The sequence below is a fragment of the Oncorhynchus masou genome, chromosome 29 (assembly GCF_036934945.1).
Source record: "Oncorhynchus masou masou isolate Uvic2021 chromosome 29, UVic_Omas_1.1, whole genome shotgun sequence".
Lineage (NCBI taxonomy): Eukaryota > Metazoa > Chordata > Actinopteri > Salmoniformes > Salmonidae > Oncorhynchus > Oncorhynchus masou.
This window is the reverse complement of record NC_088240.1, coordinates 79,122,275-79,136,078: the sequence shown is the minus strand read 5'-3', so window position 1 is coordinate 79,136,078 and position 13,804 is coordinate 79,122,275. Positions and strand designations below refer to the sequence as shown.

The 13,804-nt window shown below is 49.0% G+C and overlaps 1 protein-coding gene across 1 annotated transcript in view; it reads right to left on the bottom strand.

Moving 5' to 3' along the window:
- Positions 1-3,829: 3,829 nt before the first annotated feature.
- The window catches only part of LOC135521330 (NADH dehydrogenase [ubiquinone] flavoprotein 1, mitochondrial-like), a 28,606-nt gene continuing 18,631 nt past the window's right edge, over positions 3,830-13,804 (bottom strand). The window contains exon 11 of the mRNA XM_064947247.1: positions 3,830-4,203. Coding sequence (XP_064803319.1) covers positions 4,108-4,203 — 96 coding nt within the window. The 3' untranslated portion in view covers positions 3,830-4,107. The remainder of the gene's footprint in view (positions 4,204-13,804) is intronic.

Here is a 13,804-nt window from a genome sequence, read left to right as displayed (position 1 = left end):
AGGAGGGGGTCATTTCCCCCCTGCCCCCCCTCATACGTTTACCAAGCAAAGGCAGGAACCAAGTATTATTTATGACACGAGACAATATGAACATTTTCAGGGCTGTCTCTTCACATAACATTTTCTTCACTGTATATTCTGTTTATTGTCTATATATTCTGTTTATTGTGGCAGCACCATTTCACACAGTCGAATTCCTGTACATGCAAATGTATTTGAATAAAGGTGACTCTGGAAGGTCTAACACTGATGTGCCTGAGACAGACAGTACAGCAACACCAGCAGAGCTACAACACCCCTCATTCTGAAACAATGTCTCTTCAGATCTAATGTAGTCTACTGGGCTCAGTCCCCTTCTTTATATAGACACTGGTCTCAGTGGACCAATACATGGGAATTTAACAGGTGTCCTCTGTGGAATATAGCCAAAGACTTTGTGATGTAATGGAACAAGGGAACGTTTTAAAAAACATTCAAAGATGGGGGTGTTTAAGGCCATGGGAGAGTCAAACCTTTTCAAGATCACTCATTTTCTCAAAGTTTGCTTATAAAAATCTGTCTAATGCTGTGTTTAATTTGTGTCTGTGTGTGTTAAATTAAATGGATTGAATTGCATTTTGTTACTGCTGAGAGACCTCCCATCCCATCCTCCTCTCCCCTTTTCTCTCTCTCTCTCCCTCTCTCTGAGTGTCACTGTTGTCTTAAGAACGGGACCAAGGCGCAGCGAATATTGAGTTCCACATATTTATTCCTGTAACGCACTTGGGCGTATTATTAGGGTCGCGTCAATTCTAATCTGGTATCAGGATAAATATGACAATGAGTCACCGATTGTGTGCTATGTATTTTTTATTAGCTAAGCAATAAGTGGTAAATGCAATTTTCGTATATACGGGCTCTCTGTCCCACCTCGCAGGGCAAACCGAGAACTGACATGTTCTTGACAAAGATATCATAATATACTCTTGACAGAAATGGTTCCTGCTTCCGAGCTGGCCTGTCAGAGTAGAGACTGGGCGTGGTTTAGACTCACCCAGCCTATCGTTGATTGTTGGCGCAGAGCTGGTCCTGGCCCCCGGGCGCTCCAGTTGATAGATGTAACTGTTGCTGTGAAGAATATCTATGCGCTCATGTTTGAAACCGTTATCTAGCACCGGGCTCCTGTTATCTAACAAAAGACCGTTTGTTCCCGCAATACTACGTTCTGAATGTGCCCCCCCCCCCCCAACTCATTGCACAGTTCCTGTCTTCATGTTATTCTGTCTCCTGGTAGCCAGTCTCCAGATCTCAACCCCATAAAAAATATTTGAGTTGAAAGTCCGTGTTGCCCAGCAACAGCCCCAAAACATCACTGCTCTAGAGGAGATCTGCATGGAGGAACGGGCCAAAATACCAGCAACGGTGTGTGAAAACCTTATGAAGACTTACAGAAAACGTTTGATCTCTGTCATTGCCAGCAAAGGGTATATAAACAAAGTATTGAGATAAACTTTTGTTATTGACCAAATACTTATTTTCCACCATAATTTGCAAATAAATTCATTAAAAATCCTACAATGTGATTTTCTGGATTTTTTTCCCTCATTTTGTCTGTCATAGTGGAAGTGTGCCTATGATGAAAATGACAGGCTTCTCTCATCTTTTTAAGTGGGAGGACTTGCACAATTGGTGGCTGACTAAATACTTTTTTGCCCCACTGTACAGACATCCACACAAGCCAACAGCAGATAATATTCAATCACATATGGTAACGGGCTATAGTGCATAACACAGAATCCTCATAATCCCCCTTTTTACACCCCTGTGGGGTGTAACCACACCATCCGATATACTAGGTTGCTGATGAAGGAACTTGAAGGAACCCAGGAACTTTAAACCTTTATTTTGTGAATATATGAAGTGATGGATGTCCCTTTGTTGATTAACATATATACACTGCTCAAAGAAATAAAGGGAACACTTAAACAACACAAGTCAATCACACTTCTGTGAAATCAAACTGTCCACTTAGGAAGCAACACTGATTGACAATACATTTCACATGCTGTTGTGCAAATGGAATAGACAACAGGTGGAAATTATAGGCAATTAGCAAGACACTCCCAATAAAGGACTGGTTCTGCAGGTGGGGACCACAGACCACTTCTCAGTTCCTATGCTTCCTGGCTGATGTTTTGGTCACTTTTGAATGCTGGCGGTGCTTTCGCTCTAGTGGTAGCATGAGACGGAGTCTACAACCCACACAAGTGGCTCAGGTAGTGCAGCTAATCCAGGATGGCACATCAATGCGAGCTGTGGCAAGAAGGTTTGCTGTGTCTGTCAGCGTAGTGTCCAGAGCATGGGGGCGTTACCAGGAGACAGGCCAGTACATCAGGAGACGTGGAGGAGGCCGTAGGTGGGCAACAACCCAGCAGCAGGACCGCTACCTCCGCCTTTGTGCAAGGAGGAGCACTGCCAGAGCCCTGCAAAATGACCTCCAGCAGGCCACAAATGTGCATGGGTCTGCTCAAACGGTTAGAAACAGACTCCATGAGGGTGGTATGAGGGCCCGATGTCCACAGGTGGGGGTTGTGCTTACAGCCCAACACCGTGCAGGACATTTGGCATTTGCCAGAGAACACCAAGATTGGCAAATTCGCCACTGGCGCCCTGTGCTCTTCACAGATGAAAGCAGGTTCACACTGAGCACGTGACAGACGTGACAGAGTCTGGAGATGCCGTGGAGAACGTTCTGCTGCCTGCAACATCCTCCAGCATGACCGGTTTGGCGGTGAGTCAGTCATGGTGTGGGGTGGCATTTCTTTGGGGGGCCGCACAGCCCTCCATGTGTTCGCCAGAGGTAGCCTGACTGCCATTAGGTACCGAGATGAGATCCTCAGACCCCTTGTGAGACCATATGCTGGTGCGGTTGGCCCTGGGTTCCTCCTAATGCAAGACAATGCTAGACCTCATGTGGCTGGAGTGTGTCAGCAGTTCCTGCAAGAGGAAGGCATTGATGCTATGGACTGGCCCGCCCGTTCCCCAGACCTGAATCCAATTGAGCACATCTGGGACATCATGTTTCCCAGATGCCACGTTGCACCACAGACTGTCTAGGAGTTGGTGGATGCTTTAGTTCAGGTCTGGGAGGAGATCCCTCAGGAGACCCTCCGCCACCTCATCAGGAGCATGCCCAGGTGTTATAGGGAGGTCATACAGGCACGTGGAGGCCACACACACTACTGAGCCTCATTTTGACTTGTTTTAAGGACATTACATCAAAGTTGGATCAGCCTGTAGTGTGGTTTTCCACTTTAATTCTGAGTGTGACTCCAAATCCAGACTTCCATGGGTAGATAAATTTGATTTCCATTGATAGTTGTTGTGTGATTTTGTTGTCAGCACATTCAACTATGTAAAGAAAAAAGTATTTAATAAGAATACTTCATTCATCCAGATCTAGGATGTGTTATTTTAGTGTTCCCTTTATTTTTCTGAGCAGTGTATATTATATAGCATATTACATTATTACGGCACTCCTGCGTTCAGACAGACCAACAGTGGCATTCCATGCTGGTTAAGAAAGAACGATTGGATATTTTTCTGATAGTGAAATAACTCTGGACTGCACTAATGTCACCATAAATACAGCCCAGTTACAGGTACTGTTTACACACCAGTACATGCATTAACTCACATGTCCACATTGGGTTGCTACAGGCATCCACACAAATGTTCCTCTCACAACCTGTCATTAAACATGATGTAAAATTACTCCCCTCTTCTCTTCTCTTGATGTTTGTAGATGATAAAAGTATAGAGTAGGCTACAGAAAACAACTAAATCAAGACCAGATTGATTGAACTTTATTAGTGTGCACTTTCCTTGTATATTCAGAGGTCATCTGAAGTACATACATGAAATGAATGAATACATGAACACAATAACAATCATGCATGAAAACAAACAAAGTGGGTCGGTATTGAATAGGTGCTAGGTTCATTAACATACAGTAAATACCCAATAAAACGGAAGCGGAGCAATTGAGCAATGGAAATGATTTGAAGTGAGGAGTGATAAGATCAGCATGTTAGGAGCAGGGAGTTTAGTCTCAGTCTGATATCTGTCTCAGATCATCTCAATGTCAGCCTCCCTGGCAGGGTTCTTCTTGTGGTACTCCGAGATGCGGCTCTCCATGACCGGACGGAAGTGGCGAACCAGACCCTAAACAAGGAAGAGAAGGGAGGAGTGAGGGAAGTGGCGAACCAGACCCTAAACAAGGAAGAGAAGGGAGGAGTGAGGGAAGTGGCGAACCAGACCCTAAACAAGGAAGAGAAGGGAGGAGTGAGGGAAGTGGCGAACCAGACCCTAAACAAGGAAGAGAAGGGAGGAGTGAGGGAAGTGGCGAACCAGACCCTAAACAAGGAAGAGAAGGGAGGAGTGAGGGAAGTGGCGAACCAGACCCTAAACAAGAAAGAGAAGGGAGGAGTGAGGGAAGTGGCGAACCAGACCCTAAACAAGGAAGAGAAGGGTGGAGTGAGGGAAGTGGCGAACCAGACCCTAAACAAGGAAGAGAAGGGAGGAGTGAGGGAAGTGGCGAACCAGACCCTAAACAAGAAAGAGAAGGGAGAAGTGAGGGAAGTGGCGAACCAGACCCTAAACAAGGAAGAGAAGGGTGGAGTGAGGGAAGTGGCGAACCAGACCCTAAACAAGGAAGAGAAGGGAGGAGTGAGGGAAGTGGCGAACCAGACCCTAAACAAGGAAGAGAAGGGAGGAGTGAAGGAAGTGGCGAACCAGACCCTAAACAAGGAAGAGAAGGGAGGAGTGAGGGAAGTGGCGAACCAGACCCTAAACAAGGAAGAGAAGGGAGGAGTGAAGGAAGTGGCGAACCAGACCCTAAACAAGGAAGAGAAGGGAGGAGTGAGGGAAGTGGTGAACCAGACCCTAAACAAGGAAGAGAAGGGAGGAGTGAGGGAAGTGGCGAACCAGACCCTAAACAAGGAAGAGAAGGGAGGAGTGAGGGAAGTGGCGAACCAGACCCTAAACAAGGAAGAGAAGGGAGGAGCGAGGGAAGTGGCGAACCAGACCCTAAACAAGGAAGAGAAGGGAGGAGCGAGGGAAGTGGCAAACCAGACCCTAAACAAGGAAGAGAAGGGAGGAGTGAGGGAAGTGGCGAACCAGACCCTAAACAAGGAAGAGAAGGGAAGAGTGAGGAAAATGGTGAACCAGACCCTAAACAAGGAAGAGAAGGGAGGAGCGAGGGAAGTGGCGAACCAGACCCTAAACAAGGAAGAGAAGGGAGGAGCGAGGGAAGTGGCGAACCAGACCCTAAACAAGGAAGAGAAGGGAGGAGTGAAGGAAGTGGCGAACCAGACCCTAAACAAGGAAGAGAAGGGAGGAGTGAGGGAAGTGGCGAACCAGACCCTAAACAAGGAAGAGAAGGGAGGAGTGAAGGAAGTGGCGAACCAGACCCTAAACAAGGAAGAGAAGGGAGGAGTGAGGGAAGTGGCGAACCAGACCCTAAACAAGGAAGAGAAGGGAGGAGTGAGGGAAGTGGCGAACCAGACCCTAAACAAGGAAGAGAAGGGAGGAGTGAGGGAAGTGGCGAACCAGACCCTAAACAAGGAAGAGAAGGGAGGAGTGAAGGAAGTGGCGAACCAGACCCTAAACAAGGAAGAGAAGGGAGGAGTGAGGGAAGTGGCGAACCAGACCCTAAACAAGGAAGAGAAGGGAGGAGTGAAGGAAGTGGCGAACCAGACCCTAAACAAGGAAGAGAAGGGAGGAGTGAGGGAAGTGGCGAACCAGACCCTAAACAAGGAAGAGAAGGGAGGAGTGAGGGAAGTGGCGAACCAGACCCTAAACAAGGAAGAGAAGGGAGGAGTGAGGGAAGTGGCGAACCAGACCCTAAACAAGGAAGAGAAGGGAGGAGTGAGGGAAGTGGCGAACCAGACCCTAAACAAGGAAGAGAAGGGAGGAGTGAGGGAAGTGGCGAACCAGACCCTAAACAAGGAAGAGAAGGGAGGAGTGAGGGAAGTGGCGAACCAGACCCTAAACAAGGAAGAGAAGGGAGGAGTGAGGGAAGTGGCGAACCAGACCCTAAACAAGGAAGAGAAGGGAGGAGTGAGGGAAGTGGCGAACCAGACCCTAAACAAGGAAGAGAAGGGAGGAGTGAGGGAAGTGGCGAACCAGACCCTAAACAAGGAAGAGAAGGGAGGAGTGAGGGAAGTGGCGAACCAGACCCTAAACAAGGAAGAGAAGGGAGGAGTGAGGGAAGTGGCGAACCAGACCCTAAACAAGGAAGAGAAGGGAGGAGTGAGGGTAGTGGTGAACCAGACCCTAAACAAGGAAGAGAAGGGAGGAGTGAGGGAAGTGGCGAACCAGACCCTAAACAAGGAAGAGAAGGGAGGAGTGAGGGAAGTGGCGAACCAGACCCTAAACAAGGAAGAGAAGGGAGGAGCGAGGGAAGTGGCGAACCAGACCCTAAACAAGGAAGAGAAGGGAGGAGTGAGGGTAGTGGTGAACCAGACCCTAAACAAGGAAGAGAAGGGAGGAGTGAGGGAAGTGGCGAACCAGACCCTAAACAAGGAAGAGAAGGGAGGAGTGAGGGAAGTGGCGAACCAGACCCTAAACAAGGAAGAGAAGGAGGAGCGAGGGAAGTGGCGAACCAGACCCTAAACAAGGAAGAGAAGGGAGGAGTGAGGGAAGTGGCGAACCAGACCCTAAACAAGGAAGAGAAGGGAGGAGTGAGGGAAGTGGCGAACCAGACCCTAAACAAGGAAGAGAAGGGAGGAGTGAGGGAAGTGGCGAACCAGACCCTAAACAAGGAAGAGAAGGGTGGAGTGAGGGAAGTGGCGAACCAGACCCTAAACAAGGAAGAGAAGGGAGGAGCGAGGGAAGTGGCGAACCAGACCCTAAACAAGGAAGAGAAGGGAGGAGTGAGGGAAGTGGCGAACCAGACCCTAAACAAGGAAGAGAAGGGAGGAGTGAGGGAAGTGGCGAACCAGACCCTAAACAAGGAAGAGAAGGGTGGAGTGAGGGAAGTGGCGAACCAGACCCTAAACAAGGAAGAGAAGGGAGGAGTGAGGGAAGTGGCGAACCAGACCCTAAACAAGGAAGAGAAGGGAGGAGTGAGGAAGTGGTGGCGAACCAGACCCTAAACAAGGAAGAGAAGGGAGGAGTGAGGGAAGTGGCGAACCAGACCCTAAACAAGGAAGAGAAGGGAGGAGTGAGGGAAGTGGTGAACCAGACCCTAAACAAGGAAGAGAAGGGAGGAGTGAGGGAAGTGGCGAACCAGACCCTAAACAAGGAAGAGAAGGGAGGAGTGAGGGAAGTGGCGAACCAGACCCTAAACAAGGAAGAGAAGGGAGGAGTGAGGGAAGTGGCGAACCAGACCCTAAACAAGGAAGAGAAGGGAGGAGTGAGGGAAGTGGCGAACCAGACCCTAAACAAGGAAGAGAAGGGAGGAGTGAGGGAAGTGGTGAACCAGACCCTCAACAAGGAAGAGAAGGGTGGAGTGAGGGAAGTGGCGAACCAGACCCTAAACAAGGAAGAGAAGGGAGGAGTGAGGGAAGTGGCGAACCAGACCCTAAACAAGGAAGAGAAGGGAGGAGTGAGGGAAGTGGCGAACCAGACCCAAACAAGGAAGAGAAGGGAGGAGTGAGGGAAGTGGCGAACCAGACCCTAAACAAGGAAGAGAAGGGAGGAGTGAGGGAAGTGGCGAACCAGACCCTAAACAAGGAAGAGAAGGGAGGAGTGAGGGAAGTGGTGAACCAGACCCTCAACAAGGAAGAGAAGGGTGGAGTGAGGGAAGTGGCGAACCAGACCCTAAACAAGGAAGAGAAGGGAGGAGTGAGGGAAGTGGCGAACCAGACCCTAAACAAGGAAGAGAAGGGAGGAGTGAGGGAAGTGGCGAACCAGACCCTAAACAAGGAAGAGAAGGGAGGAGCGAGGGAAGTGGCGAACCAGACCCTAAACAAGGAAGAGAAGGGTGGAGTGAGGGAAGTGGCGAACCAGACCCTAAACAAGGAAGAGAAGGGAGGAGTGAGGGAAGTGGCGAACCAGACCCTAAACAAGGAAGAGAAGGGAGGAGTGAGGGAAGTGGCGAACCAGACCCTAAACAAGGAAGAGAAGGGAGGAGTGAGGGAAGTGGCGAACCAGACCCTAAACAAGGAAGAGAAGGGAGGAGCGAGGAAGTGGCGAACCAGACCCTAAACAAGGAAGAGAAGGGAGGAGTGAGGGAAGTGGCGAACCAGACCCTAAACAAGGAAGAGAAGGGAAGAGTGAGGAAAATGGTGAACCAGACCCTAAACAAGGAAGAGAAGGGAGGAGTGAAGGAAGTGGCGAACCAGACCCTAAACAAGGAAGAGAAGGGAGGAGTGAGGGAAGTGGCGAACCAGACCCTAAACAAGGAAGAGAAGGGAGGAGTGAGGGAAGTGGCGAAACAGACCCTAAACAAGGAAGAGAAGGGAGGAGTGAGGGAAGTGGCGAACCAGACCCTAAACAAGGAAGAGAAGGGAGGAGTGAGGGAAGTGGCGAACCAGACCCTAAACAAGGAAGAGAAGGGAGGAGTGAGGGAAGTGGCGAACCAGACCCTAAACAAGGAAGAGAAGGGAAGAGTGGGGAAAATGGTGAACCAGACCCTAAACAAGGAAGAGAAGGGAGGAGTGAGGGAAGTGGCGAACCAGACCCTAAACAAGGAAGAGAAGGGAGGAGTGAGGGAAGTGGCGAACCAGACCCTAAACAAGGAAGAGAAGGGAGGAGTGAGGGAAGTGGCGAACCAGACCCTAAACAAGGAAGAGAAGGGAGGAGTGAGGGAAGTGGCGAACCAGACCCTAAACAAGGAAGAGAAGGGAGGAGTGAGGGAAGTGGCGAACCAGACCCTAAACAAGGAAGAGAAGGGAGGAGCGAGGGAAGTGGCGAAACAGACCCTAAACAAGAAAGAGAAGGGAGGAGTGAGGGAAGTGGTGAACCAGACCCTAAACAAGGAAGAGAAGGGAGGAGTGAGGGAAGTGGTGAACCAGACCCTAAACAAGGAAGAGAAGGGAGGAGTGAGGGAAGTGGTGAACCAGACCCTAAACAAGGAAGAGAAGGGAGGAGTGAGGGAAGTGGCGAAACAGACCCTAAACAAGGAAGAGAAGGGAGGAGTGAGGGAAGTGGTGAACCAGACCCTAAACAAGGAAGAGAAGGGAGGAGTGAGGGAAGAGGGAGAGGAGGTCAGGGTGTTACTTCAACAGTTTAAAGAGTTACTTCAACAGTTTAACTCCAATAGTCTCACCTAGCTAACCTCTGACCCCAGTCGTCTCACCTGTTCCTAACTAACCCGATCCCAGTAGTCTCATTTGTTTCTATCTAACCTCTGACCCCAGTAGTCTCACCTGTTCCTAACTAACCTGACCCCAGTAGTCTCACCTGTTCCTAACTAAACTCTGACCCTAGTAGTCTCACCTGTTTCTAACTAACCTCTGACTCCAGTAGTCTCACCTGTTCCTAACTAACCTGACCCCAGTAGTCTCACCTGTTCCTAACTAAACTCTGATCCCAGTAGTCTCACCTGTTCCTAACTAACCTCTGACTCCAGTAGTCTCACCTGTTCCTAACTAACCTGACCCCAGTAGTCTCACCTGTTCCTAACTAACCTGACCCCAGTAGTCTCACCTGTTCCTAACTAACCCGATCCCAGTAGTCTCACCTGTTCCTAACTAACCTGACCCTAGTAGTCTCACGTGTTCCTAACTAACCCGATCCCAGTAGTCTCACCTGTTCCTAACTAACCTCTGACTCCAGTGGTCTCACCTGTTTCTAACTAACCTGACCCCAGTAGTCTCACCTGTTCCTAACTAACCTGACCCCAGTAGTCTCACCTGTTCCTAACTAACCTGACCCTAGTAGTCTCACCTGTTCCTAACTAACCTCTGACTCCAGTGGTCTCACCTGTTCCTAACTAACCTGACCCCAGTAGTCTCACCTGTTTCTAACTAACCTGACCCCAGTAGTCTCACCTGTTTCTAACTCTGACCCTAGTAGTCTCACCTGTTCCTAACTAACCTGACCCCAGTAGTCTCACCTGTTTCTAACTAACCTGACCCCAGTAGTCTCACCTGTTTCTAACTAACCTGACCCTAGTAGTCTCACCTGTTCCTAACTAACCTGACTCCAGTAGTCTCACCTGTTCCTAACTAACCTCTGACTCCAGTGGTCTCACCTGTTCCTAACTAACCTCTGACTCCAGTAGTCTCACCTGTTCCTAACTAACCTGACCCCAGTAGTCTCACCTGTTTCTAACTAACCTCTGACTCCAGTAGTCTCACCTGTTCCTAACTAACCTCTGACTCCAGTAGTCTCATCTGTTCCTAACTAACCTGACCCCAGTAGTCTCACCTGTTCCTAACTAACCTCTGACTCCAGTAGTCTCACCTGTTCCTAACTAACCTGACCCCAGTAGTCTCACCTGTTTCTAACTAACCTGACCCCAGTAGTCTCACCTGTTTCTAACTAACCTGACCCTAGTAGTCTCACCTGTTCCTAACTAACCTGACCCCAGTGGTCTCACCTGTTCCTAACTAACCTGACTCCAGTAGTCTCACCTGTTCCTAACTAACCTCTGACTCCAGTGGTCTCACCTGTTCCTAACTAAACTCTGACCCCAGTGGTCTCACCTGTTCCTAACTAACCTCTGACTCCAGTGGTCTCACCTGTTTCTAACTAACCTGACCCCAGTAGTCTCACCTGTTCCTAACTAACCTGACCCCAGTAGTCTCACCTGTTCCTAACTAACCTCTGACCCCAGTGGTCTCACCTGTTCCTAACTAACCTCTGACTCCAGTGGTCTCACCTGTTTCTAACTAACCTGACCCTAGTAGTCTCACCTGTTCCTAACTAACCTCTGACCCCAGTGGTCTCACCTGTTCCTAACTAACCTCTGACTCCAGTGGTCTCACCTGTTCCTAACTAACCTGACTCCAGTAGTCTCACCTGTTTCTAACTAACCTGACCCCAGTAGTCTCACCTGTTTCTAACTAACCTGACCCCAGTAGTCTCACCTGTTCCTAACTAACCTGACCCCAGTAGTCTCACCTGTTCCTAACTAACCTCTGACCCCAGTAGTCTCACCTGTTTCTAACTAACCTGACCCCAGTAGTCTCACCTGTTCCTAACTAACCTGACCCCAGTAGTCTCACCTGTTCCTAACTAACCTCTGACTCCAGTAGTCTCACCTGTTCCTATCTAACCTCTGACTCCAGTGGTCTCACCTGTTCCTAACTAACCTCTGACTCCAGTAGTCTCACCTGTTCCTAACTAACCTGACCCCAGTAGTCTCACCTGTTCCTAACTAACCTGACCCCAGTAGTCTCACCTGTTCCTAACTAACCTGACCCCAGTAGTCTCACCTGTTCCTATCTAACCTCTGACTCCAGTGGTCTCACCTGTTCCTAACTAACCTGACCCCAGTAGTCTCACCTGTTCCTAACTAACCTCTGACTCCAGTAGTCTCACCTGTTCCTAACTAACCTGACCCCAGTAGTCTCACCTGTTCCTAACTAACCTCTGACCCCAGTAGTCTCACCTGTTCCTAACTAACCTGACCCCAGTAGTCTCACCTGTTTCTAACTAACCTGACCCTAGTAGTCTCACCTGTTCCTAACTAACCTCTGACTCCAGTGGTCTCACCTGTTCCTAACTAACCTGACCCCAGTAGTCTCACCTGTTCCTAACTAAACTCTGACCCTAGTAGTCTCACCTGTTCCTAACTAACCTCTGACTCCAGTAGTCTCACCTGTTCCTAACTAACCTCTGACCCCAGTAGTCTCACCTGTTCCTAACTAACCTGACCCCAGTAGTCTCACCTGTTTCTAACTAACCTGACCCCAGTAGTCTCACCTGTTTCTAACTAACCTGACCCAAGTAGTCTCACCTGTTCCTAACTAACCTGACCCTAGTAGTCTCACCTGTTTCTAACTAACCTGACCCCAGTAGTCTCACCTGTTTCTAACTAACCTGACCCAAGTAGTCTCACCTGTTCCTAACTAACCTGACCCTAGTAGTCTCACCTGTTTCTAACTAACCTGACCCCAGTAGTCTCACCTGTTCCTAACTAACCTGACTCCAGTAGTCTCACCTGTTCCTAACTAACCTGACCCCAGTAGTCTCACCTGTTCCTAACTAACCTCTGACTCTAGTGGTCTCACCTGTTTCTAACTAACCTGACCCCAGTAGTCTCACCTGTTTCTAACTAACCTGACCCCAGTAGTCTCACCTGTTCCTAACTAACCTGACCCTAGTAGTCTCACCTGTTCCTAACTAACCTCTGACTCCAGTAGTCTCACCTGTTCCTAACTAACCTGACCCCAGTAGTCTCACCTGTTTCTAACTAACCTGACCCCAGTAGTCTCACCTGTTCCTAACTAACCTGACCCCAGTAGTCTCACCTGTTTCTAACTAACCTCTGACCCCAGTAGTCTCACCTGTTCCTAACTAACCTGACCCCAGTAGTCTCACCTGTTTCTAACTAACCTGACCCTAGTAGTCTCACCTGTTTCTAACTAACCTGACCCTAGTAGTCTCACCTGTTTCTAACTAACCTGATCCCAGTAGTCTCACCTGTTCCTAACTAACCTGACCCCAGTAGTCTCACCTGTTCCTAACTAACCTGACCCCAGTAGTCTCACCTGTTCCTAACTAAACTCTGACCCTAGTAGTCTCACCTGTTCCTAACTAAACTCTGACCCCAGTAGTCTCACCTGTTCCTAACTAAACTCTGACCCCAGTAGTCTCACCTGTTCCTAACTAACCTGACCCCAGTAGTCTCACCTGTTCCTAACTAACCTGACCCCAGTAGTCTCACCTGTTTCTAACTAACCTCTGACCCTAGTAGTCTCACCTGTTCCTAACTAACCTGACCCCAGTAGTCTCACCTGTTTCTAACTAACCTGACCCTAGTAGTCTCACCTGTTTCTAACTAACCTGATCCCAGTAGTCTCACCTGTTCCTAACTAACCTCTGACTCCAGTGGTCTCACCTGTTCCTAACTAACCTGACCCCAGTAGTCTCACCTGTTCCTAACTAACCTCTGACTCCAGTGGTCTCACCTGTTCCTAACTAACCTGACCCCAGTAGTCTCACCTGTTCCTAACTAACCTCTGACTCCAGTGGTCTCACCTGTTCCTAACTAACCTGACCCCAGTAGTCTCACCTGTTCCTAACTAAACTCTGACCCTATTAGTCTCACCTGTTCCTAACTAAACTCTGACCCCAGTAGTCTCACCTGTTCCTAACTAAACTCTGACCCCAGTAGTCTCACCTGTTCCTAACTAACCTGACCCCAGTAGTCTCACCTGTTCCTAACTAACCTGACCCCAGTTGTCTCACCTGTTTCTAACTAACCTCTGACCCTAGTAGTCTCACCTGTTCCTAACTAACCTGACCCCAGTAGTCTCACCTGTTCCTAACTAACCTGACCCCAGTAGTCTCACCTGTTCCTAACTAACCTGACCCCAGTAGTCTCACCTGTTTCTAACTAACCTCTGACCCCAGTAGTCTCACCTGTTTCTAACTAACCTGACCCCAGTAGTCTCACCTGTTTCTAACTAACCTGACCCTAGTAGTCTCACCTGTTTCTAACTAACCTGATCCCAGTAGTCTCACCTGTTCCTAACTAACCTCTGACTCCAGTGGTCTCACCTGTTCCTAACTAACCTGACCCCAGTAGTCTCACCTGTTCCTAACTAAACTCTGACCCTATTAGTCTCACCTGTTCCTAACTAAACTCTGACCCCAGTAGTCTCACCTGTTCCTAACTAAACTCTGACCCCAGTAGTCTCAACTGTTC